At 38.9% G+C, this 27,473-nt stretch overlaps 1 protein-coding gene across 2 annotated transcripts in view; it reads left to right on the top strand.

Annotated features, from left to right (window-relative positions):
* Positions 1-27,473, top strand: part of EDIL3 (EGF like repeats and discoidin domains 3) — a 269,638-nt gene that overhangs the window by 100,828 nt on the left and 141,337 nt on the right. The window contains exon 3 of one of the 2 annotated variants that reach the window (XM_035563212.2): positions 10,501-10,530. The exons of the other annotated variant lie outside the window; for it this stretch is intronic. Within the exon in view, the coding sequence (XP_035419105.1) occupies positions 10,501-10,530 (30 nt within the window). The remainder of the gene's footprint in view (positions 1-10,500; positions 10,531-27,473) is intronic. 2 annotated transcript variants of the gene reach the window in all.

Raw genomic sequence — 27,473 nt, 5'->3', positions numbered from 1 at the left:
TCTCAACTCACAGGCTTCACTTTCCCGTTTCTCTCCCCCATCCCGGAGAGGGAGGGGGGAGGGTGAGCGAACGGCTGTGTGGTGTTTGGCTGCCAGCTGGGCTAAACCACAACAGCCCACATCATATTGAGTGCACCCTCAGCACGTTTGCCGATGATACCAAGCTGAGTGGTGAGGTTGATATGCTAGAGGGAAAGGATGGATGCCATCCAGAGGGACCCAGACAGGCTTGAGAGGTGGGCCCGTGCGAACAACATATGGTTCAACAAGGCCACATGCAAGGTCACGCACAAATACAGGATGGACAGAGAATGGATTGAGAGCAGCCCTGAGGAGAAGGACCTGGGGGTGGTGGTTGACGAGAAGCTCAACATGAGCTGGCGATGTGTGCTTGCAGCCCAGAAAGCCAACCGTACCCTGGGCTGCACCAACAGCAGCGTGGGCAGCAGGGCGAGGGAGGGGATTGTCCCCCTGTGCTCTGCTCTTGTGAGGCCCCACCTGGAGCCCTGCTCTCAGCTCTGGGGCATCCAGCAAAGGAAGGTCATGGACCTGTTAGAGCAAGTCCAGAGGAGGGCCACGAGGATGACCAAAGGGCTGGAGCACCTCTCCTATGAAGACAGGCAGAGGGAGCTGGGTTTGTTCAGCCTTGAGAAGAGAAGGCCCCGGGGAGACCTCACAGCGGCCTGCCAGTGCCTAAAGTGGGCTGCAGGGAAGCTGGGGAGGGACTCTATGTCAGGGGGTGTAAGGATAGGACAATGGGGAATGGCTTTAAACTAAAAGAGGGGAGATTTAGATTAGATGATAGGAGGATGTTCTTTACTTAGAGGGCGGTGAGGCACTGGAACAGGTTGCTCAGAGAAGCTGTGGCTGCCCCATCCCTGGCAGTGCCCAGTGCCAGGCTGGATGGAGCTGGGGGCAGCCTGGGCTGGTGGGAGGTGTCCCTGCCCATGGCAGGGGGTCGGCATTAGATTGTCTTTAAGGTCCCTTCCAACCCAAACAATTCTATAATCCTGTTATATATATTTTACAGCTTATACATTCATGTTAAACGGCAGCAGATTCATATGCATTTAGTCATTTATTCTAGTTGTACTGAAGGTAAAGCCTACAGTGACTTCAAAGGTCATAGGACCTTCTTTTGTTCAGGAACAATCATAAAATTTGAAAGTGAACGCTAGTATGTCAATTATTCCTTAAACACTGTGTTCCAGTCTTTGAAATTTATTTGAGCAGTCAAAATATTGTTTTATTTGTTTAAAAATACTTGCTCTGCCTTTCTTGCAGGTCTTCACTTCTTTTATGCCTGTATCCATGCCATGTAGCTTTATAATGGGGTATTTCCCATTCCTCATTCCTGAATTTACTAAAAAACTACTAAAAACACATACCACATAAAAGCAGTATGTCTCCCTGCATGGGACTTCTGTTAACTCCACGTCCTCTTTTCAGCTTCCATCTGCTCCTTTGAATTTTCCTCTTGGCATGTTATACAATTTGCAGCTCTCATTTTCTGTGATGAAGGTTGTGTTGCATGGAAATTATCTCTGTAAAGCAGTCTGCTGACCCTCAGTCATGCTGCAAAGCATACTATAGACTTGGATTAAAAAATAAAATAAAACTAATTCTTCGGTAGGGCCTATAAACCAAACAAAGCAACTGTATGTATCTAGTCTTGAAGTATGTTCTATTAAACAGTCACTAATGAATATTTTTCATTTTGTCTATATGCAATCTAAAAACTTTTCATATAATGATAAAGCTCATATCATACAAAAATGAAATTATTTCATTGTTTTATATAGCTTCTGTCTCCAGAAAGGGTGGCAATACAAAGTTTGTAACTAATATATTAGAAAATTTGCCAAAAATTTGCCAAGTTTTGGGGAAAGCACTGAAAATTGCAGGATGCGTATTTGTTTTGAAATTTTAGGGACTGAAAGTTGTCAGTTTTTCCCGTGTGAAATTCCTAATATTAATTTCAGTGAGGCAAGATGGTCAATCTGGAAGTAATTTGTTGACAGAAGACTGACTGGTTGAGGTTAATCTATGGTAAGGAATGGCATAATAGTCTCACAGAAAGTTCATGTATTTAAGTTGGTATTTGATGTTACCATCATCATGTAGAGTTGGGGTTTAGTTGTCTTAACTCTGCGATTTTCTGCTTGGTCTTGAGCACTGTTTTTTTGTTTTGTTTTGTTTTGTTTTTTTTTAATCTTTCTCATTCTATTGGATTCCTTTCTGAGGTATGAATAGCTAAATTTATTGTTGTATTTCAGCACTGATATTACTAATATCACCTCCATTCTTGGTTCTTGGTGGAACTTTTCCTTCTAGTTCATTATCAGGTAGTATGGTACGACCTTCTTATTTATAGTGCAAGACTTGTTGATGCTCAAACTCTGTTCAGCCATCACATATCTCCATCCCATTTTGTTTCAGGTTGAAATCTTGTACCCTTGAGAAAGCTTTGCTCTCCTCCTTTGGACAAAGAGTGGCAGCAGTTGTCAAGCTCTAAGTAAGCTGTTCTCGAAAGGAGACCAAACTGCCCTCTCAGTCATCATCTGTCATCTGCTCGGATTGAGATGCAACAGATTTTGCAGCCTCTAATACAAAGGAATTGTAAATCTAGCATGGGACTCGGGCACATTTATCTTAGCCTGAATCAAGCCCTTCGTCACACATTTGCAGTGGGATAGTTAACCTGGCCTCCCATGCAAGTCCAAAACCAGACTCAAACACATTGTGAGCATCAGAGTTGGCTTTTATTATGTTTTTGTTGTTGTTGTTTTTCCCTGAGAGGGGGAATACCCATAAAATAAGATCGTTATCATCATCCTTATTATTAGTTTATAGTGTGATATACTATACTTTTAACAAATTCTCTATTCACATAAGAATAACAGGTCAAAATTCCCTTCAGACACACAAAACAACCAAGTGAAAAAGCTTTAGGTATGTGTCTGATGTATGAAAATATTAAATTATTTGGCTTGGAAGGCGAGGCTTTCCATGTGTAGCTATGGGGATATTATCTATAGGTTTGGGAATCACTAGTGTAGCACATGCTAGCAGATAGGTACTTAAACATAACTATATTTCATAGCTTTTTTTACAAATTAATGTTAACGTTATGCTGTTGGAGAATGCTCTCAGAAATTTAAAGGAACAAAGACTACTGTACACTGATTTATGGTCTTAGTCACTTAGCTGTTTGAGAACATTTGATTTTGTACATAAAGCACTAGGATATTTCCTGATTATATTTTTTGCTCTTTTGGAACATGCACATCTTCTTGAAACAGTGCATATGGCACTGTGTGTGTGTGTGTGTATGTAGAATTGAGCAATATTTCAAGTCATGACAGACTACTCCTGGTTTCAGAATTACAGCTTTAAGCACCGTTGTGCCTTTGGCAGCACTTGAAACTTTGGCAGGAACCGCAACTGACTAAGAACTGAATAATTGTTTTAAAAACAAATCTTTTTACTCTGTTTTCCTTAGCAGAGCATCCTGCCAAATACTAAGCGCTGCATTGACTTCCTTGTTCTACAAAGTTGTAAATGCAAAGGCAAGAAACACAAAAATCATTATCCAGTCTTGTCTTCTGAAAAATATAGAATTTAACCGCCAACTAAATCTTTGGAAACATTTGTTTCATATTTAAACATTTTCTCATTCAGCACCAGACCCTGATGCTTAGAAAACGAGGAAAAATATTGGAGATGAATTAACCACCACTCTTGGTATTTCCACCACTGTCATTTTAAAGAAGTTAATACTCTACATTTTAGCAATACCTGAAATTTTGCTAAGATACCCAGTTTTTTTCTTAGAAGTGATTTTCTTGAAATAAAATAGTGAGAGGAGGAATAGGTTTTCCATAGTCTTTAAGTTCTCAGTGAATGTAAACCTATGAAGAGTGCAGATTTACTTTATGAAGCGGTACAGGCTTTCCTGGGAACTCTTAATTAAAGAATTTTTCTATTTTCCATTCATCGTTCAAGCACAGTTTGGTCAGTTCATAGTGAGTGATTGCTGACACGCACTAGTGGGTTGCCTGATGTCCTATTTCTTGATGTTATTTTATTTAAGAATAGTTGCAAACACAACTTAGCCAACAGAAGATAGAAGGAAGCACAGCTGTTCCTGTGGGCCTGTGAATATCAAAAGACGTACTGGTGTCCCAATAGGACACTTTCTAGACAGAAAAAGACATACAGTAATAGAACAAACCCAACCTCACTGTAAAATTGAAATAAAAACTCACACTAACAGATATATATTTGACTGAGTGTCATAAATGGTGCATTTTCCAGATTCATTGCCAATCATATTTTAAACTAGAATATATAACTGGAGTCTCATATCTAGCAGAGAAGTAGAAAGGTGTCCTACTTTGAAAATTAAAAAGAGATACAAAGCAGTTTAATGTTGGTATGGTAATTCCTACTGCGCATTTCAGTTCTAATGCTTAGTATTACTAAGTTCTAATTATTTAGTATTACTGAGTGGAAGATAGCAACAGCCCCAAGCATCACATCATTAGACCAGGTTTCTGAATGGCAGGTGAAAGAAAGAGAGGCAAGGGAAGGTGGGGAAGAGGCAGCAAAGCTTAAAAATTGGCCTTACCTAATATGTTATCTATCCATCTTCAGTATAGCGTTATCACAAACTTCCTGTGTTACTGCTGACCATTACTCAGTGACCTGCTAATTTTTGATTCAAACGGTGGTACGAATTGATCGTAATGGAGACAAGCAAATTATTCGTCTTGAAAAAAAAACTGTTTTTCTTGGTGTTTGCTTCTCCACTGTAAATAACTTGGGATGACAATTACCTTGTAGATAAACATAGAATCACAGAATCATTTAGGTTGGAAAAGACCTCTCAAATCATCTGGTCCAACCTTTAACCTAGTGTAGTCCCAAAGCCAAGTCCATCACTAAACCATGTCACTAAGTACCACATCTACACTTTCTTGAAGACCTCCTGGGATGGTGACTCAACTACTAGTCTGGGTAACCTGTTCCAATACTTCACAACCCTTTCAGTAAAGAATTTTTTTGTAATATCCAACCTAAACCTCCTCTGATGCAACTTGAGGCCATTTCCCCTCATCTTATCACTTGGTGCTTGGGAGAAGAGCCCAATCCCCACCTTGCTACCTCCTTTAGGGTAATTGTAGAGCATGATAAGGTCTCCCCTGAGCCTCCTTTTCTCTAGGTTAAATAAAACCATCTCCCTCAGCCTCTCCTTGTAAGACATGTTCTCCAGATCCTTTACCAGCTTCTTTGCTGTTCTTTGGACACACTCCAGCACCTCGATGTCCTTCTTGTAGTGAGGGGCCCAAAATGAACACAGTTTTTGGGGTGCGGCCTCCCAAGAGCTGAGTACAGGGGGACAATCACTTCCTGACACAAACCAGAATGCAATTAGCTTTCTTGGCCACCTGAGCACACTGCTGGCTCCTATTCAGCCAGCTATCGACCAGTACCCCCAGGTCCCTTCCCACCAGGTAGCTTTCAGCCACCCTTCCCCTGTCCTGTAGGGGGTTTGTTTTACCCCAAGTGCAGGACCCGGCACTTGGCCTTGTTGAACATTATACAGTTGGCCTTGGCCCATCAGTTCAGCCTATCCAGATCCCTCTGCAGAGCCTCTCCATCTTGTTTCAACTCTCTGCTTGATGTGATGAAGGGTTGCCACATCCGTAGTGGCAATACTGCCCACAGGGGCATGCTGTGAGCTGAAGAAAATCGAGCCAGTTTATGGAAAAATGAACTGATTTCTGAGGACTAGGGAGTGAATGAAGAGACAAACTAACTCTGTGGGTATTTTTAATGAAACATCTGTATAATTAACATTGAAGTCATAATGACTGATGCTGAGTTTATGGGAAGTCAGTCAGTCAGCCGCATTAGCATGCAGGTCCTCAGAGACCCTGAGATGTAATGCTGAGTGGAATATCATTTATTTTTGAAGTTGCATTCAGAAAAAGTTGGATCCTGCTGTTCACAGGTGGTTTATCTGAATCATTTTGCAGAGCTCTTGCATAGCTGTTTCTACAGAGATGTGAACAAATATCTAAGTTTATTCTTTTACACATGATTCATACATTTTATTCATGTTAAGGGCAAACATATTTCACGTTAATGTAAAATTAAGACAAACCTTAATATAAACTCAGATATAACGTAATGTATCTAGATGATCTCTGGAGCTCCCCTCCAACCTCAACCATTCTGTGGTTCTGTGATTCTGTATCATGTAATACAATACACTGTTAGACTGATTCTGCCTCCTTCATAGTACCACAGAATCAGAGAATCACAGAATGGTTTGGTTTGGAAAGTTGGGCTGGTGAAAGACCATCTAGTTCCAACCCCCTGCCATGGGCAGGGACACCTCCCACCAGCCCAGGCTGCCCCCAGCTCCATCCAGCCTGGCATTGGGCACTGCCAGGGATGGGGCAGCCACAGCTCCTCTGGGCAGTCTGGGCCTGGGCCTCACCACCCTCTGAGTGAAGAATATCCTCCTAACATCTAATCTAAATCTTCCCTCTTTTAGTTCAAAGCCATTCCCCCTTGTCCTATCCCTACACCCCCTAACACAGAGTCCCTCCCCAGCTTCCCTGCAGCCCCCTTTAGGCACTAGAAGGCCACTATGAGGTTTCCCCAGAGCATTCTCTTCTCAAGGCTGAACAACCCCAACTCCCTTAGCCTGTCTTCTCAAAGAGAGGTGCTCCAGCCCTTTGATCATCCTCATGGCCTTACTGTGGACTTACTCTATCAGGCCTCTGTCCTTCCTTTGCTACGGGCTCCTGGGCTGAGCGCAGGGCTCCAGGTGAGGTCTGACGAGAGCAGAGCAGAGGGCAACAATCCCCTCCCTCTCCCTGCTGCCCACACTGCTTTTGGTGCAGCCCAGGGTACGGTTGGCTTTCTGGGCTGCAAATGCACACTGCTGGTGCAAGATCTTGCAATTGGTCATGTTGAACCTCACGAGGTTCACTTCAGCTTTCCTGTGTGTCAGAGTTAAGATTTTTTCCAGACTTGTCCAGCCTTCTAGCATTGTATCAGGGATAATCTGAAGTTTGGAATAGTTGCTCAGATATTATCCGAGCACTTTCTCAAGCTCCTGTATGTTGGAGCATATGTATCCTTATTATATTTCTAAATCAGCCCGTGTCTTGTTTTCTTTCCCCAGTATCTTTCCAGTATTATTCACATCTGAGGAAAAACAGATGGAATTTTCCCAAATGTGCATCTGATCTTCTCTTAAGAAGGGAAAAGTCAATGTTTGTGCTTCCATATGTCTTATTAAATTTTGTCAAGGATCCATTAAAAGGGGAAGAAAAATATTCTTGAAAACACTTTAGAGCTGCAGAGTAGTTCATAGCTTTGTCACGCGAGACTGTTGTCACGTCCATTGCAGCTGCTGGGGGATGCCTTTGTCAGACACCCAGCTCCTCCATGCAGTGGGGAGGAGGGGACCTTTCTTACTCTGATTCACTGCCTGGTGTAGAGAGTCAGCATCAGTCCAGCAAAGCAACTCCAGATGACTCCATAAACCACTCCTCTGAAATAAGTAAAGAAAGTAAATTATGGATAATTACTATGGAGATGACTTACTGTACAAACAACTTTTAAAAATAACTTCGAGTTTTAAATCACTGCTGATGGAAAAAAAAAAAAAGGTGGCATTGTGTAGGAAATTTTTGGCATGGTAATTTATAGCATTTACTTAACTAAGAAAGCAGAGAGCTGACATTGCATCTGAGGTGGTATGATAAAGCAAAAAATGTTTATTCTTTGAGTATTCAATAGCTTACTGAAAGCTGGTTTTTTAAACATGGTTTATCAAGCTGTGTGGCATGAAAGAATACACATACAACAAGAGATTAACTTCATTTGATTAAAAAGAAGGTATGCATGAAGTACAAACAAGTTCATAACTGTATTTTCACATTTGCTTTTTAATATGCATCTTTAATTCCTGTCCAGGATTAAGAAATACGTTATTGACAACTAGAAGTAGGTCTTCTGCCTTTTACAAAAGCAGTTCTGAACTCCTGTCATGTAACTAGACCACATTGAGGAAAATGGATTAATTTTCATTGGTGACACCTGACTTCGTACCGTGTTAATTCAGCCAGTCAGGGTTTTGTGTTTAAATATATTGGTCTCTGACAAGATATACATCGAGTAATTCTAGTCTCACTAAAGGTTACAGCATTATTTTAAAGAACTTTATTATCTTGCACATGATTTTGAGAAAAAAAATGAGACTACCAAGTACAGTCGTTATGGTTATCTGTAAGACAATTCAGCACCCATGGAATAGGAACAAACACTGTCTGTGTCTGATAGACTCTAAATCAGCAGTCAAATAGTCAAAAGTAATTCATTAAACAGAGAAGTAACATTATCTAGCTGTCTTGGCATCTGAATGATTTATTTCAGCTGAGATTCAGCTATCCTATTTTATTTAGATGTGTACCTAAGTGCAGAGTAGTCCCATTGAAACAACCATAAGAGTCATAACAGAGTCTATTTTTGAATTGCTAATGCTAGTGTTTGTTCATCACAATAATTAATTCTACATATAATACTCAAATAGCAGTCTAAAAAAAAATTGTTACTGGAATGAATATTCTTTATATAATTGAATATTTCTGTTTAACCAGCTTTAATGCAGTGTCACTATAATTTTTAATTATTTGTTGCTCAAACAGCAATTCCTCTTGCAGATAATGGAAATTATTGACATTCGCAAAATTTAATAACTGAAGTTCTAACTTTTATCATGCGCTCAGTTTGTCTAGTCTTCCTCTCTGCCACTGATTCCTTAGGAAGTATTAACAACCTTGATTGATTGAGTTTGTAATCCATTTATTTACTTCTGATTCTGCTCTCAAGATTTAAAAACTCAGTTTCTTTTCATGCATTTAGCTGTTGTAATGTACAACATTGAATTAACGGTGTATAGTATTAGTTTAATTTAAGAACAATAGGGTGTTATTTTCCCTCTTTTCTTTTGTCATCTTGAAATCTTCTGCAACACATTTTACTTAAATGCAGTACATATATGTTATATACATGAAATGATATTGAAGGCAAAAAAAGGCATGGTTTACCAAACTTGATCTTTGTGAAAATGTTTGAAATCTTTATCTGTGCCACCTGCAAGCTCTGAAGCCATCCGTCAGGGTGGATGAATGTCTCCCAAGGATGTAGGAGCATTGTCCTTTACAGTCTGACAGGCTCCTAAGTAAATGGGTACGTTGACAGGCTGAAAAGAGGGCTTCTTTGGAAATTTTTTTTTGTGGAACTGATTCTGCAAGAAATCAAACAGAAGCAGCTTACATTTCAACTGGTAGAAGAGACTGTTTAAAAGAGAAAAAATATGGTACAGGTAGATGTGTTTACTATCTTAAGTGGGTCTCTATATCACATTTATGGAGAGTCGTCTCAGACTTCACAGTGCTTTTAGAGTGCCCAGGTGAGAAGTGCTTGACTGTTGCTTTCTCTGTCATTGAAAACTTCTCAAGACTGTGAGAAGACCATTTTTATGATGCATGTATATATAAAACATACTGACTGCAAGCAAAGAACTAGGTCACAGATGTACTTTTACAGTACAGTTTTACTGGGAATATGTCTGTTTCTTTCTTTTGTATGTATGGGTAATAGATTGTCCACAGTCACAGGTGCTTTCTGACGGTAACTTAAAGCAATTTAGTGGTTACCTGTGGTCAAAAGGGAAAGGTTCTGCTATGGACATTTGTTTTAATTGCTTTCCTTAGGCAGTAAACAGCTGGATTGGAGCATCAAAAAGGCACCCCCTTGTTCTATGAGGAGAAACAAACAAACAAACAAAAAAATCCCTTCCAGATTTGCTCCTTAATTGTTTAATTTTGGAATCATTGAACTATTACCGCCCGCACAAACTTGAGAAGAAATGGAAGGATGCATAAGGGGTGGGTGATGAAGAGATGGGAAAAAGATGTAGACTGTGTCTCTGTGTCATCAGGCAGAAGTCTTTGTTAGCTAACTAAAGAAGGGGTCCTGCAGCTGATTTTTAAAAAAATGCAGTCTGTACCTTAAGAACTGCACTTTTTTTAGTACTGGAACAGCTAGGTCTGATAGCAAATATGACGGCAGAGAGGTTAAACAAAACTCTTCCATTCAGCCTTGCTATCACAATATTGGGCCTATCCCACTGGAGGGAAACCCTATGAGTGTAAGTTATAAATAGAAACCAAGAACTTAACGCATTTTAGATTAGTTGTTTACTTCGATGAAACATCTGTTACTCAAGTTTATCAAACGAGATAGAATAATCAATTCTTTCATGATGTTTTATTTCTTTTATACTAAGAAAAGTTAATTAATAAATCAATTTGCATTATTTGGATTTCTTCATCTCTCTTTTTTTTCTCTCTCCCTCCTCTCTCTTCCCTTCCCCCACCCCTGTCCCTGTCCCCACTCCCCCCATTTGCACAGCCTCCATTGAAGAGGAACCAACCTCAGCAGGTATGAAGAATTTATGATTACACATCGATCATGGTGACCGTAACTTGAGAGCTACCTTTTAAAAATATATATTTTGACCAGGCTTATATTTGTCATAACACATGCTAAATATTCATATTAGTGTTGGGTTCTTTTCTGTCTGCTCCCCTTCCTTTTGGCTTTCTTTTTCTCAGCTCAGAATCACCAGGAGATAGGGAGATAGTCTTTGGTGAACATTTCCTCCAGTAATAACTCAAAATCTCCCCTGCCACTTGTTTCTTCCTTCGTATTTTTTCACTGGTTAAGCTGGCACATGGGGCTTTATACAACAGGCTAGGTAAGATGTTATCAGGAATCCAAAAAAAATCAGTTTTTGTGCTAGTTTTTAATTTGGTTTTATGCTGGTGAAGCTCAATCAGCTGCATGATCTGCATCGTTCAAGACAGCACAGCTTGGGAACAAGGAGTGAAAGAAGGGCAAGGCAGAGGGTGCAGAAGCATGCAGCTCAAAATAAACATACAGCAAACTGTGGCATGGATATCTGCTCAGTGAACTTTTATTTCCATTGACAGACTGCCAAGTAGTGAGAACAGTTAACAACACAGTCATAAAAATTAGTTTAGGAGCTCTCTAAGAGACACAAATACGTAGTGCTTATTCTATTGCAAAGATTAACTATTTGTAATTAATTGGCAGTCCATTAGCTTGGGAGTATTTAAAGAAAGGGAAGATGTACCAAAGAAGAATGCTGCTAAACAGATTAACATATTTGAAATGGCATTAGGTTGTATAAACTTAGTGAGCTGAAACATCAGATGAATAGGAAGTTATTTTATAGTGGCTTGTTAAAAGAAGTAAATGTCTCCAGAGGACCAAAGGAGAAAAGGTATGAAAAGTGAACAAAAAAGAGGAAAATGGCAATGAAGGATTTAATACTAACTGTTTACAACACTAACCTACAAATTGGGAGCAATATAAGTAATTAGGATACGGTGGGGAATAATAAATGAAAGGACTGAGAACAAAGCCACAAGTAGGATGTGAGAGGGGCAGAATAGTTAAGAATAGCACTGAACAGAGAAAGAAGCAAAAGGGAGCTTTCAACATGAAGATAGTAGTGGAATAGAAGGAAAGCATGACTGTGATGAGGAAAACCACTACAAAACAAAGAGAGGAAGAGCTTTAGAAAGAATAAGACTTTAACTATTTGTTTCTTGAGAGATGTGTCAGTTTTGAAACTTTAATGGAAAATATGCTAGTAGCTATCGCAGCTTTTTAATAGAAGAGTCAGTTATGAAAGGAGATGCATGGAGGTTGTCTGTCCCCTTTTTAAGATAGGAATGAAAGAAAAGCACCTTTTTTTTTTTTTTTTTTTTTTTTTTTTTTTCTCCTTGTGGAGCTGATGTAGGTATGCACATTTTGTAGAGAGTCTTTTGAGGTATATATTAACGCATTGCAGTAATGTCCAATACAATCTTGCTGTGGTTGTACACTGATAAATAGTCATTCCTGTTGCAACCAGTGGAGCATCTCATGAAGACAGAGCCTGCTTCCTTCCATTTTGAACAACACTGCAGTTTTTGGTGACAGCCCATGTCCATGAGCTCGCCAAACTAACTAGACACATCAGCTGAAAATGCATAACAGGAGGGAAGTGAAATTTATAAGATAGCCACATGGGCTCCACTACAGCTGTCTGCTAGGCTCACTAGCTGAAATTTCAGTAGTTTGACAGAAGCCTACAAGTTCTATATTCAGCTTTTCTGGAAACCATGCCATTTGGAGTGCCAGACAACGGAGTTGTACGCTTGCTTTCATACTCATTTAAATAGTTTATTTTTATTCATCTCTAGCTGCTTTGTTTTACTGTGCCCTGTATCGCTGCTTTAGTTATTTCTCCACATAATTCCTGTGTTCAGCATAGCTCAGACAAAAATTTACAATGAATGTCTTGAGCATTGTTCTATCACATAATATTCCTAAACTTTCATAATCCCCTTGAATTCACCCATTATCTGGGTGAGTCTTTCACAGAAGTATTTTTTCAAATATTTTCCTCCAAGACTTTGTCATATATGTTCCAAACTCAATTTACTTAACTGTGGTTGGTTCAATGAACTGCATCTAATTTTCAGTCATTATTTGTATTACTGTATTTCTCACACTTTCAGGGTTTGTTGACATTCAAAATATGTATCACCATTACTTGTGCAGTAATAGCTATACCATTATAAATTTTTATATGAAAATTCTTAATGGAAACACAAGTGACCTTTTCATGTTAGTTATGCCATAAGAGGATGCTGCTTGCAGTAGGGGTGTACATGTGGGATCTGCACTGATACAGCAGTGCAGATAGATATAGCCACACGGACAAATCATCAGCTAGAAATATAAAAACAAAGAGCATCAGAATGTTTTGTTCTCTGAATCGGAGAAATGAGCAAATGCCTCTAGCATCTACATAATAAATTTGCAATATGAGACAAAACACATATTTATAAACATTAGTGCAAATAAATCTCAGCTTCTCAGACATTATGTTACAAGGGAGCATGACGAAATACCTGCAAAAGTATTTATTTGTTATTTAATCTGGTTGTTTGATATAGATGCTTCACATCATTTGAATTTTCAGGAATTACTTTTTCTTTGAAAAAAAAAAAAGATGAATTTGAAGTTTTTTTTCAGGATTTATTTTGACTAGACTTCTCCTGGTGCACAATGAGCTTTTTTTCCCTATTCATAAGAAAATTTCCTCTTTAAAAAGGGTACCTTAGGGAAAACAGTTCTGATCTTTGCCTTCAGGAGCAAACTCTGGATCTTAAATTCTTCTGCTAGATATTACCAGAGTATAATCCAACTCTATATTTATGTGAAACGTGACTGTGAATCAAATAAGGCATATACAAGTATAGATATTATTTTTTTTAGAAATTTCATAAGATGAAAAAATGATTACCAGCACAGCTGTGCATACCTTGTTTTGAATCATCCTCAGCAAAGCATTTATATACAAAGTTAGTATATCTGAATAGTCCATTTAACTGTCAGTGCATAGTAGACCTGTTGTCTTTGTGAGCATGTGTTTAGGCTTGTGTTTGCTAGAGCGGAGCTTAAAGTACCTGTAGTGAAAGTGCAACCTGGAAGCACAATATATATTTTAACATTAAAACACACTTTTGTTCCTGAAGAAGTCAAAATCAAAAGCAGCCAGTTGCATTAAAAGCAGGAGTACAGTTTTAAATATGGCGAAGTGCACGTGAGAATGAAGTTATACTTAAACTCATGTTATAAACATATGTTCTTACTTTTCCAGAGGAAAAATTATGAATAAAGTGTAATTGTTCTTCAACTAAATATTATTTATACCTTAAAATTTAATAAGCAATACTACCTCATCAGATGCTTTTTAATTTATAGCTCCTATTGATTTTACTTCAATATCTGACCAGATGTAATTGTTTTTAAAGTAAAAGATTAATGCATTTTTACAGGGTTGTTCTAATATAACTCATTTCTCAGATTGTATTGATTTTTATAAAGCTGTGTGTTCTGCTTAAAACAGATATTATTCCTCATAGTAGGAAGGCAGTCATGACTTGAAAGATGCAGGGGTGCTGAAAAACAAGTAGAAAATGCATCCAAAGCCCCATGGAGCCACCTGGAGACTTTCTCAGAAATGTCAGGGGATTGTGGTCATCTTGAAGAGATGTGCTTTGTATGGGCAGAAAGCAAAGCTCTAAGCTAGCAGATTTTGTTATTTTCCCAAAACAGCAGCCCATTTCATCCAGCTTACAACATTTATCTGAATGTAGTGTAATTAACTTCCCAATTCCAGTTCTGATCAGTATTGTCACTGGGAGGCAAGCAGGCAGTTCCAGCTGCAAGGCCCAAAATTTAGTTACTACAAGTACCTTAGACTGTCGCATAAATACTCTTAGGTAAGAAACCATATTTAGTATAACAATTGCAGGGGAGGAAAGATGAGAAGATTCACTGGAGGGTAACATATAACATAGTAGTTTTCCAAACTGTACCTTTACTTACTAAAAATTACACTGTACAATAAATTGCAACTCACACTGCTTTTGTGAAGATTGTGACAATTACAGGAACATTTTATGAACATTATAAACTTTTAATTGACCTGTGGTTGGGATCAAAACTAGGATTTATTTTTTCTGTTTTAATCAAAGAGATAAAATAATACTATTTCCCATTCTCTGCTCTTGGGGTAGTGTTTAGCTTCTCTGACAGTGCTTCCCCCTGCCACCTCCCCAAATAATCTCGTAGAAGTAAAGTTTCTAAAATTTTCTCTGACTCTTGTAACCCCTAGAATGAATATGAATAATCCCATACATGCCCTGTGAGTATGTCTCTATAGGGATGGTATTTCATTGGGGTGAAATTCAGCGTCAGAATGTTTCAGTCTAAGCAACGAACTGTAATTATAAATCATTAAACATACTTCTTCTAAGACAAACCATACTTATGTTTTGCATGGTGTTTAACCAAAGCAGGAACAAGGAGTTTTTTAAACATTCCTGAATGTTTCAATTAGTTTTTTCTTACCCTTGTTCCGAGTAAGCATTGATCTAGATCTTTTTTTTTTCCATTTCATCTAAATATCTTTCTTTTTTTGTTGTTGTTGTTATAGACATCTAAACACTCTTTTGAGCTACTTGTACATATCTGTTCATTTATTTTGCATTTCAGATCAGTTGAATAGTTTTACTGTCACAGAAGCTCATGAATCCTGTGAAAGCTAGCTAGGAAAACCTAGGGACAGTTCTCATGGAGATTTGTTTCCATGTGGTATGAGTCTTTTAAGTCTGTTATTTAGCTAAAAGGAGGTTGCTTTGTTGAAAATTATTTTTAAGCCTAGTGTATCAGCTTCTGTTGGATGTCCTACTATTTGAATCTTTGCATCTCAGAAATGCTTCCCCGTGATTTAATGTATTCCCCCCTTTCATCAAGGAGTCTGGAATTGTTTCTAAAGATATCAAAGAGTAGTTCTTCCAAGACAAGATGAGAGATGATGCAGCTTAACATGCGGCACTTTGTTTGCTGGCATTTACACTGTGACTTTGAATGAAATAATAAATATGTGCCCTTTTGAGTTCATAACTTAACTGAATACATTCCTCGCTTTTGTTGTCATTGATTTAAGTCTAGTGTTTTAGATAACTGGCATTTGTGTCTTCGTATTCCGTCTATATAGGATATGCACATGTTTTTAGACTTTCATGATAGTAAAAGCTATTTAAGAGTTTGAATTTATCGTTTTAATGAAATTTTGGCATTGAAGAGACTCAGTACATGACAGGAAGTTCTTCTTCAAAGACATTGGTAAAAAGCAATCCGTACAACAACTCTGTGGCATGGTATGTAAATGAACAGATGGTCATATCACATATCTATGTGCAACTACTATTTGCAGTCTTTTTTTTTCCCATGGAAAGTAGCATTGCTTTTCAGCAGCTCTCTGTGATATTTAATCTGTTCCCTTCCATAGAATTTCAACTTATGTAAAACTTACTTAAGCATTTTAGAAAGGGAAAATCAGTTTTGAGAAACAGCAAGGTTTGAAAATGCCATGGAAAATTAAGAAAGGGACTTGTATTGGACAGGTTTGCTGTCTCTAGAATGAAGTTTAATTTGAAAAAAGAGGCAAAAGGACATAAAAAAGTACAATAGGAAATATTCCAGGAAAAAAAAATGCTCTAGAGATAGCACTTAAGAGATGTCAAAAATAATAATTAAAAAAAAAAAGAACATCTAACTAATTAAAGACTTGTACTTTTGTGTCATGGTCCAAAAAGGAGGGAAACTGCTTGGCCTGTGAGTATACAGAGGTCTTAACTCTTAACTTTGCACTTAAGTGAGTTCAGAGGGTTCCATGATACACAAGGACTCAGAAGCTTCACTTGCTCAAGATTCCTGTCTATTACAAATCAGCTCAAATCACCAGTAGAAAGACTACTAGGATAAATCTGGCAAATGTATTTACCTATATAGATTGATAGACGATGAGGAAAAGAGTGTATGTATGTCTAAATATGGACATGTATAAAATATCTGTCTTTTACATCTAAATCTAAAATATCTAAAAACACACACACATATTTATGTATGTAATGGATATTAAGAATGTAGTACCAATTAATAGTAGCAGCAATTACAAGTAGTAGAAAGGGTATGTGAAATAGGAAAATATAGCAGCAGATATGATTTGGGAATAATTATAATCTCAACAAACTCATCAATGATTCTATCTCAGTGAAAATACTTAAAAACTTATCAATACAATAAAAGCATTTTTTTTTCTGTTAGGAAAACCTCAGGTTTATTTAGCTATTAAAAATGGTGCTTTGTTTCTGCCCCGGGTGGCTTGTTTATCAGAGGATTTTAAAGAAGGTGTTGTAGCACCAATGTATATTGTCTTAATGTATGCCTTGTAACTTGTTTGCAGGATAAGAAACTATGGATCGGTCATTGTGTTTGAAAAAATAAAATGATGGGAAAAAAAAGAGTAATTAAAAGTAATTTTAATTTATTTTAACCAATAGTTATTTAATAACTTTCTTACTGGACATAGCCTGGACACTCTTTCTCACTGTAGAGAGTATGTTGGATTTCCTATTAGATTTCTGCAGTGACCATGGACTTTTGTTTTCTCGTCTACCTGCTTTCTAGGTTTCTCTCTTTTATTCACATTGACATTTAAATGAATTTGGCTTAGACTAGTAGCATATTAGGAAGCAACACCATTGCCTTTTGGAGCTCCACTCCCTTCCTGGGGCTGTCCCTGGACTCAGTGAGACCCTCACTGTGTGAGTTGATCATGGAGGTTTCTAACCTAGAAGCCATTCTTGTCAGTGGCATGCTGAAATGGCAGGGCAAAACCAGCATCTACTTCCTAGCTTAGAGTGCACAATAGAATGAAAATTATGTACTCCTGTTAAAATATGCCTGTGTCTTGAGTTCCCCTTTTGGACTTGTGTAAATGCACAGAGTAGAGGCAGTAAAGCAGCGTATTTATTGTGTGTTTGCCAGGCATAATTGTTAAGCATTACTAATCTGTTCATTTTAAACCAATATGCAATCTTATTTTAGTGATAAATAGAATTCTTTTTTAATTCTCTTGTGAAATTACTGGATCTCCAGAAATAACATTGCTAAGAGTTTTTAATAAATAAATTAATAAATAAATAAAGGAATTCATACTGGAAAAGAGTTGCAAATATGTGAACTGAATTTTGTCAAAAAAAAAAAAAAGTTTTTACTGAATTACCATTTTTGATAGATTTCAAGCCATATACATAAAATTATCAAAATCCCCATGTTTCCCTAGTCATAATTTATTTTTATTTTAGGATAAATTCATAACTTTAAATTATAAATTTTTTGATTTCTCCTAACTATTTGTGGTGGAAGGTGGGAAGTTTCTACTTAGCTCCATTTGAGCTAGCTTTATGTTAGATAGTTTAGAACATTAGATACAGCTTTTGCTTGAACAGAGAAATAGTGTAGTCAGTTTTTCAGTGCCTTTTATTCCTTCATGTCGGCAAATGCTTTTACCTTTTGGTGCTGTAAAGGTGCATTCATCAAAGAGTTAAAGAGATCATAGAATTATAGAATCACAGAATCGTCTAGGTTGGAAGAGACCTCCAAGATCACCTAGTCCAACCTCTGACCTAACACTAACAAGTCCTCCACTAAACCATATCACTAAGCTCTAAATCTAAACGTCTTTGAAAGACCTCCAGGGATGGTGACTCAACCACTTCCCTGGGCAGCCCATTCCAGCGCCTAACAACCCTTTCCGTAAAGAAGTTCTTCCGAATATCCAACCTAAACCTCCCCTGGCACAACTTTACCTATTCCCCCTCGTCCTGTCACCAGGCGCATGGGAGAATAGACCAAGCTCCACCTCGCTACAACCTCCTTTAAGGTACCTGTAGAGTGCAATAAGGTCACCCCCTGAGCCTCCTCTTCTCCAGGCTGAACAACCCCCTCAGCCGCTCCTTGTAAGACTTGTTCTCCAGACCCCTCACCAGTTTCATTGCCCTTCTCTGGACTCACTTGAGCACCTTGATATCCTTCTTGTAGCGAGGAGCCCAAAACTGAACACAGTACTTGAGGTGCAGCCTCACTAGATCCGAGTAAAGGGGGACAATCACTTCCCTAGCCCCTCTGGCCACACTGTTTCTTATGCAAGCCAGGATGCTGTTGGCCTTCTTGGCCACCTGAGCACACTGCTGGCTCATATTCAGCCGACTATCAACCAATACTCCCAGGTCCTTCTTGGCCAGGCAGCTTTCCAACCACTCATCTCCCAGCCTGTAGCTCTGCTTGGGGTTGTTGTGCCCCAGGTGCAGGACCCGGCACTTGGCCTTGTTGAACTTCATACAGTTGGCCTCAGCCCATCGGTCCAGCCTATCCAGATCCTCCTGCAGAGCCTTCCTACCGTCGAGCAGATCGACACACACAGCTAACTTGGTGTCATCTGCAGACTTACTGAGGGTGCACTCGATCCCCTCATCCAGATCATCGATAAAGACATTAAAGAGAACTGGCCCTAGTACTGAGCCCTGGGGGACGCCACTAGTGACCAGCATCCAACTGGATTTGACTCCATTCACCACAACTCTTTGGCCCGGCTACCCAGCCAGTTTCTAACCCAACGAAGCGTGCGCCAGTCCAAGCCAAGAGCAGCCAGTTTCTCGAGGAGAATGCTGTGGGAAACAGTGTCAAAAGCCTTACTGAAGTCAAGGTAGACCACATCCGCAGCCTTCCCCTCATCCACCAAGTGCATCACTTTGTCATAGAAGGAGATCAGGTTCGTCAAGCAGGACCTGCCTTTCATAAACCCATGCTGACTGGGCCTGATCGCCTGGTTGCCCTGCAAGTGCCGCGTGATGACACTCAAGATAATCTGCTCCATGAGCTTCCCTGGCACCGAAGTCAAACTAACAGGCCTATAGTTTCCCGGGTCTACCTTCCGGCCCTTCTTGTAGATGGGCGTCATGTTTGCTAGCCGCCAGTCAACTGGGCCCTCCCCTGATAGCCAGGACTGCTGATAAATGATGGAAAGCGGCTTGGCCAACTCTTCCGCCAGTTGTCTCAGCGCCCTCGGGTGGATCCCATCCGGCCCCATCGACTTGCGTACATCCAAGTGCTGTAGCAGGTCGCCAACCATTTCCTCATGGATAGTGAGGGCCATATCCTGCTCCCCATTCCCTTCCACCAGCTCAGGGTAATGGGTATCTAGAGAACAACTGGTCTTGCCGCTAAAGACTGAGGCAAAGAAGGCAATAAGCACCTCAGCCTTTTCCTCATCTCTCGTCACTAAGTTTCCCCCCGCATCCAGTAAAGGATGGAGATTCTCCTTAGTCTCCTTTTCATGTTAATGTATTTATAAAAATATTTTCTTTTATCTTTAACAGCAGTAGCCAGATTGAGCTCCAGATGAGCTTTGGCCTTTCTAATTTTGTCCCTACACATCCTTACAACATCCTTATAATCCTTCTGAGTGGCCCGCCCTCTTTTCCAAAGATCATAAACCCGCTTTTTATTCCTAAGCTTTAGCCACAACTCTGTTCAGCCAGGCCGGTCTTCTTCCACACCGGCTCGTCTTTGGGCACGTGGGGACAGACCGCTCCTGAGCCATTAAGATTTCCTTCTTGAAGAGTGCCCAGCCTTCCTGGACGCCTCTGCCCTTCAGAGGAGTCCCCCTCCCAAGGGACTCTGACAACCAGTGATCTGAACAGCTCAAAGTCTGCCCTGCGGAAGTCCAAGACGGCAGTTTTACTGGTCCCCCTCCTGACTTTGCCAAGAATATAGAACTCTACCATTTCATGGTCGCTCTGCCCAAGACAGCTCCCGATCACTACATCTCCCACCAGTCCTTCTCTGTTTGTGAACAGAAGGTCCAGTGGGGCACCTCCCCTGGTAGGCTCGTTAACCAGCTGCATCAGGAAACTATCTTCCATGCTCTCCAGAAGCCTGCTACACTGCTTCCTCTGAGCTGTATTACATGTCCAGGATATGTCTGGGAAGTTGGTTCAAGTAACAGACTGCTGATTTTTAGACGACTGCATTATGACTTCAAGTGAAAAAGATCTGAAATCTTGCTTACATTTATGTTTCCATATGAAAAATAGCTTATGTTTCTATAGGCTAATTATGCATATGTTTGCCTTACCTCTATTTAACTGAGTGTGGGTATGAAATTGGATTTCACAAAGGGCATCTCTTCTTGAAAATAATGCCCTAATGATCATTTATTTATGATGATGCATTTATTGCAAGAAGTTGAGACTGTAACACCTTTGCTCAGGAAAGAAAAAAAGCAAAATACCCCCATGTCCATGGTTTACTGACAAGAAACTTCCCAGAAAGTTGATGGGGTATTTAATCTGCTTACTCTCACTGTCAGATTCTCAAAGATGCATCTAGCTTATTTGCAAGGATTTTAATTTACCACCCACTGTACAGCAGAGTCCAGCATGTTGTAGTTTTGTGACAGCTTGCTCCCAGGCTGTATTCTGGGGCACAGTAATTCTGCTGTGGTATGCAGAGCTATTCCGTTTGCACATTTTGAAGAGGAAAACTATCTTTCCATATTATTGTAAGGGAAAGGATTTGCCAGTCCCCCAGGGTCTGTAAGGGAGCTTTACTTTCTTGCTTACTTACATACTTGTAAAAATTCCTTTTCTTTCTCTTCTTGTACTGCATACTTTCTTTTTCAGTGCCTGAAGCTAACTTGTTAATTATTTTTCCATATATCCCAATCAAAGTGTAGACTAAGTCAGAACATGATATAAAGGTCATTCTGAACCCTATTCTGATGGAAATTAGGCTTATGCTGTAAAAATAGCCCTAAATTCCAGGTGGCACTGAAGGCCTTTACAGTAGGCTGACACATTTAAAAGCTGGAAATCTAGCTTAAGTCAGGAATGGAAATTAAGTAGTATTTTCAGCCTATCCCTTAGCGAATGTTTGTCCATATATCATAAAAACATCTCAGTTTGACAAAATAGATAAGTTCTTTCCAGGAGTAGACAAAAAATGTGCTTGGAGGTTGCTATTTGCCTCCAGTGCTGGCAGCTGTCTGAGGAACTCACATGTGCATTTTCCATAATCTGCATAGTTTTAGAGGATGGTATTTTTGGTGAGGACACAACATTCATCCCAATGTACAAATACAATATAGTATCCCGTAAATGTACTATTGCTTTGTAATGAACATTTTCTGTAGGTCGTTTATCACTTTCCTGAGTTTGAGATGGAAGTTCTCCATGCCAGGCACCTGCCTCAGGCTGAACTCAGCTCAAGTCATTTCACTGTTTCTCACAGTGAGGTTAAGGAAGAACGATTTCTCCTGACCGTTTTGATTCTTACAGCTATTCTGCTCAGAAACACTTCTGCTCCAGTGCTGGGGAGCAGGGGCATGCTGTTTCAAAGCACAGTGTCAGAGAGAGCTTTTATTACTGCTGAAAGTCCACAGGGTCAGCCAGGAGGCAGTGTATGTTCACACTCCATCATCAGAGACCATTCCTAACCCCTAGAACATAGTTGAGAAGTCCAGCATTGGCAAACCAGCAGTGCATAAGCTCTTTGAAGGCAGATGCAATCAAGTCTGCCATAATAACTACCAATGTATCTGTGGAGCAATGAGGGCAAGGAGCAGAAGAGGTGGAGGTGATGCCCTGGAAGGGAAACACAGCACCCTTTCCTCAGGCTCCATCACTGTCAGTATGTTGTAACCATACCGAGACTGCACTAACAGGGTAGCTGTACTTAGATGCTCTTCGATCTGGGAATGAGTATACCCCAAGAGGAGGTTTCACAGGTGTCTAGACTCTTCTTAGAGGTGAAGCATACAGAAAATATGGCAAAACACTCACCATGGTAGAGAACAGATAGTACAACAGATATACAACAGATACAACAAAATCCTCTCCTGTTAGAACACATAGATTTTCATCTGAGAAGTGATGGAAACCAAGACAAAGAATTGCCAAGGGGTAAGGGATTTGACAGGCTAAGATTTGCGATTAATGAGTTGTGCACAGGCACAGAGTGAGTGGGTCTGAATAGGGGCATTCAACGGGATGGCTGCATTGGGATGACCTGCATTGGGCTGACTGCTGTTGAAAGAGATCCAGCTGAAAGTAGACTCTTCCCTAATGCCATTTCTCTCATAGAGCTACCATTCTGTTGGATTAGTTTCTCATCTGCCCTGTAATAGCACGCATGTTCTGATGGGAAGAATTTGGTAGAAACATGTAGCCAGAGCTACAGTTAAGGAAAGGAAAAAAAAAGCCAGAAACAAACAACAACAACACAAACCCAATCCTCTTCAGCGAGAGGCTGTAATTAAATTAGATTAAAGCAATCAAGAAATCCTAACCAGGAATCAGATGTGTGGAAAAGGGAAAAAAAAAATAGACAAACACAAATGAAAGCAAAACAAACATTAGTACTGGTTGGTTGAGGATTTGGAAGCAGATTAACAAGACTGATGCAAAGGACTCTGCTCAAAAACAGGGTCTGAAAGAGGGTTATTTTCTGCGTATTTTGGTTTTAAACTGTGTCTTATGTCCATCTTTAACGCATTGAATTGACTGTGCAAACATAAAGAGTACTGCAGAAGAAATTTTCCTCATTTTCTGTTTAGTGCAGATTTAAGTGGTTTCCATTTACTAAGACTTTGTATTACGCATGCAGCCAGGAGGATAAAAGAAGTATTGAATTATGACCCATTTGCAGAGTGACTGGCCCCGTAGAAAGATAATACATGATAACAATGTTAAAGACTGTAAAGTAAGAGAGCTCTTAAAGATTCTAAATACATTTTGCACAGACAGCTACTCAGGACCGTTCGTGGTAGACATTGTAATAATGTTCATTAGTGTAAGGTTTTAGGGGCATCTTGTATATTATGGGTGCCATTTCTTCCATACATACAAATTTTAACTACTCACTGTTGGTAGTTATGCATTTGACACTAGATTGTGCTGTGGTGGTTTTACCCAGCTGGGCAACTGAGCTCCACCACAACCTCTCTCACTCCCCTCCTCAAAGGGAAAGGGGGAGAAAGTATGATAGAAATGGCTCAAGGGTTGAGATAAGGACAGGGAGATCACTCAACAATTATTGTCACAGGCAAAATAGACCCAGCATAGGGAGATTAGAGAAATTTATTACCTATTACTAACAAGCTAGACAAGTGAGAAACAAAGAAAACAAACTAAAAACATCTTTCCCCATCCACCCTCTTTCACCTCCTCCCCCTGAAGCAGCGCAGGGAAATGTGGAATGAGGGCTGTGGTCAGTCCCTGACACTTTATCTCCTGATGTCTTTGACAGCAGTGCAATAACAGTTTAGGTAGAAGCCTGGTTTCCTCTAAAAGAGTGAGGAGTCCAGTATTATGCAGTTTTTGCAGTCAACGAGAAACATGAACCTGAAGAAGACAAGTCATCCAGGCTAGTCAGATATTTGAAAGAGAGAGAGCAATTATTACCCCATTTTTTCCTGTTAAATATGGAAGGAGTGTACATGATTAATGTCATTTTGGAAAAAAAAAATCTCTGAAATTAAAAAGTCCTATTTCTATTTCTACAGGAAGGACCCAAAAGTGGATCTTGAAATTGTGTAGCCCAATATGATGGTGTCTATGCACACATAAGCATGCACACATACTAAATTTCTCCTGAGCTTTTTAGGACTTTTCATTTTTTAAAGCTATCGATTTTCTATATTTGTTTTTGGTGGGTTTTTATTTGTTTGTTTGTTGGTCTTCTTTTTTTGTTTGTTTTTCTTCATATTCATTTATTATATCTCCTCCCAGGGTATACATTTAACACGTTGAACATTCTGTGCTTCAGAGACTTTAAGCCTACAAAACGTTAGGTCCATATAGTTTTACTTCACTCATGCAAGTTTTTAAAGATCAGTCTGTAAATAATTATATAAAATAAATAAGAATGGCTATGATGAGATCCCATGAAATCTAATGATGTTTGAGGTAGAGGTTGTACACTTTTTGTGCTGACTGCCTCAAATTTTTTATACGCCATTTATAGATTCTGTGCAAAGTTAACCATTGTGAATCTTGAAAGTGCTCTATAACATTGATAAAATTGTTGTGCACTAGCATCGTGTTGGAAGAAGGGCATAACCAAGAAAAATTAGAGGAAAAGCCTTAGTTTGAAAATATCTTTAGACCAATAAATACAGAAATAGTATGCCCCCGTGCGTTAGTATTATTCCTCCATATGTTATGGTATTTACAGTAAAGGAAAAAAATCATGGTAAGTTTAATCAGGTGCCTTGATATACATTTATTTGAGTAACTTTTCCTATTGATTCATTTCTCTCATTCTTAAATAAAAATATTTTCTACCTATTAGCTGCAGTTTAGTAAAAGTCAAGCAAACAAACAAGTCTATGCTGATCCATGGTAATCTTGCACTGTCAAAAAAGTGTTATTTTTTACAACCAGAAATCTTGTTCTACCTTTTTAGTACTTCATATTCTGTTATGTAGAGGTGTTAAAGAAATTGTAGATATTCCTAGGCTTGGGCAGGTGGGATAGCTGCTAAAGCAAATAAGGAGGAAGGGCTGGAGAAAGCTCTTGGGCATATGACAATGTAGAGGAGAGCATGGCTGAGCTGAGCACATGTAACACTTTTGTTAATTTTAGGCTCCTTTGCAACCAATTTTGTAATTAGAGAAAGACGTGATCTTTAGGATCAGTTTGTGATGGTGGAGCTTAGGTTGCGTTATATGAATTATAGTTCTGTTTCAGCAGGAAAGATATAAAGAGGAAAGATTTGTAGATACAGGTAGCATATTTTATTAAATGAGCTGATGTGATTAGGTGAACTAGACAGATATTCAGACATTAAGTTTTTTTTTCGAGTTTGGAACAGCAGTATTGTATTGATCATGATCATGGATATGTGTAATACCATTACATTGCTGTGGATTTGTCATGCATCAAAGCTCGGGAAGTATTTAAATTGACAGATCATGGAATTATCTGCAAATGGAATTAAGTGCCCTGGAGAACGAAGAGCAGCATTTAAAATAGAGCTGAGTTTTTGATTTTTTTTCTCCATCTTGTCCTTCTTACTGTGAACTTCTGTCTCATCAACTACTCATCTGAAGCCCAGTTTCCTCCAAATGAGTTTGTTCCTGCATTGCACTGTATCTACTGTTCCCCTGCGCAATGCTCCCCAAACCCACACTAAGCAAAAAATTCCAGCTGTCCCCAAACGTTTTGACTCTGGCTTTGGTCAGTACTGTTTGGCAGTAAGGGCTGAAATGATTGGACTGTCTGAATATCCTTTTCACGGAGGTATTGAAACATTAAAGTCTATACTAGCTTTAATGGGGAAAAAAAAAAAAAAGGAAGATTTGCCACTGTATTTTAAAAACATTCAGAGATTGCCTACCATTAACATTGACCAAGAATAAACAACTTTCTGTAAAATGTATAATTGAAGCAACATTATAGGTGACATCCAGATTTAGTTCTTATTATATAGAGAACAAAAACGGTTTTAGGGGCATAGAAATATCATGCAAAAGCATTATCAAATTTTCTCAGTCATGAACATGTGGATTTCCGCAGGTATGCAGCAATTTCTTAGACCTTCTTTTACAATAACAAGTATCTGCCACTTAATTCACATCTAGTAATTCTCATTATTGTTCTTATTGATTGGCTTTCCATATGTTAATGACCATTTGCCAGAGCCGAGACCTCCTTTTTTTCTTTTATCTTACAAATTGAATAGATTCTTTTATTGTATATTCTTTTGAAGCCTTTACTATTTCAATTCAAATGCATTTAATTCCTCCTGTAAGTCTTTCAGATGAACAATGTATAACCTCAGACCATGAATGTCCATTATTAGTCTTAAAGAAAGAATGACACGTAGTATTGAGCCATATTCTGCATTATCATGTAGTTTTATTTATACAATTATAGTGTTTCAAAATACTGTTTTGGAAACAACTGATATTGTCCCTTTTCTGGTACGTATGTAAAACTGTTGATTTCAGTAATACTCGGTATGATTAAATACTGTGTGACTTCAGAAAAGTGGTAAAAACATTTACATAAGCTTCACAGTTCTGTAAAGTAATAAAACCAAATGGGAATTATCAGTAGGACTGGTGATAAGTAAAACAGCTGAAGCTTTCACAGCCCAGTCCAGAAATGTGTGTTCATTACTTATTCAAGACACAACTTCCATTGGCTGCCATGGGAGTTGAGCTTGTATGACAACTGTTCTGATAAAAATAACAATTACAAAAATGTAACATGCTTCCATGAATGCCTACTTGTCTATTACTAAAAATGTTAAAATGAATTGCACCTTTATAAATTTTAGAAATTACTTGAATTGTGATAAATAGGCTGAGAAAATATTTGAAATACTGAAATGGCTAGCTGCAATGAAGAAGCCATAGCCCAAGAACAAAAAGGTGTGGGTTTAAGCTTATGTTTTATGTTTATGTGGATTACTTTGCCTAGAATACCATATTTTAACATTTAGTGGCAGATCATGAATTAACACTGTTCAGCAATATTACAAGTCTTCCACTGAACCACAGAATACCCTGAGTTGGAAGGGACCCAAGAGAATCACCAAGCCCAGTTCCTGGCTCCACGCTGGACCAACCCAAAATCAAACCACATGTCTGAGAGTGTTGTCAAATGCTTCTTGAACTCCAGCAGGCTTGGTGCAGTGACCACTGCACTGGGGAAGTCTTTGTTACAGTTACTCATGAATTCCATTAGTTTCAAGCTTTTTACAGAATTCATCCCCTTAAAACAATCATTTTAATTTTTCTGAACCACAGAACATCATTTATTAACTTATATACACTAAGAAAAAATGTGATAGTCATTCAATATTTAAATCTTAATCTTTCTGTA

This window comes from Cygnus atratus, chromosome Z, assembly GCF_013377495.2.
Source record: "Cygnus atratus isolate AKBS03 ecotype Queensland, Australia chromosome Z, CAtr_DNAZoo_HiC_assembly, whole genome shotgun sequence".
Lineage (NCBI taxonomy): Eukaryota > Metazoa > Chordata > Aves > Anseriformes > Anatidae > Cygnus > Cygnus atratus.
Note: the sequence above shows the minus strand (reverse complement) of the source record. Positions and strands in the feature narration are given on the sequence as shown.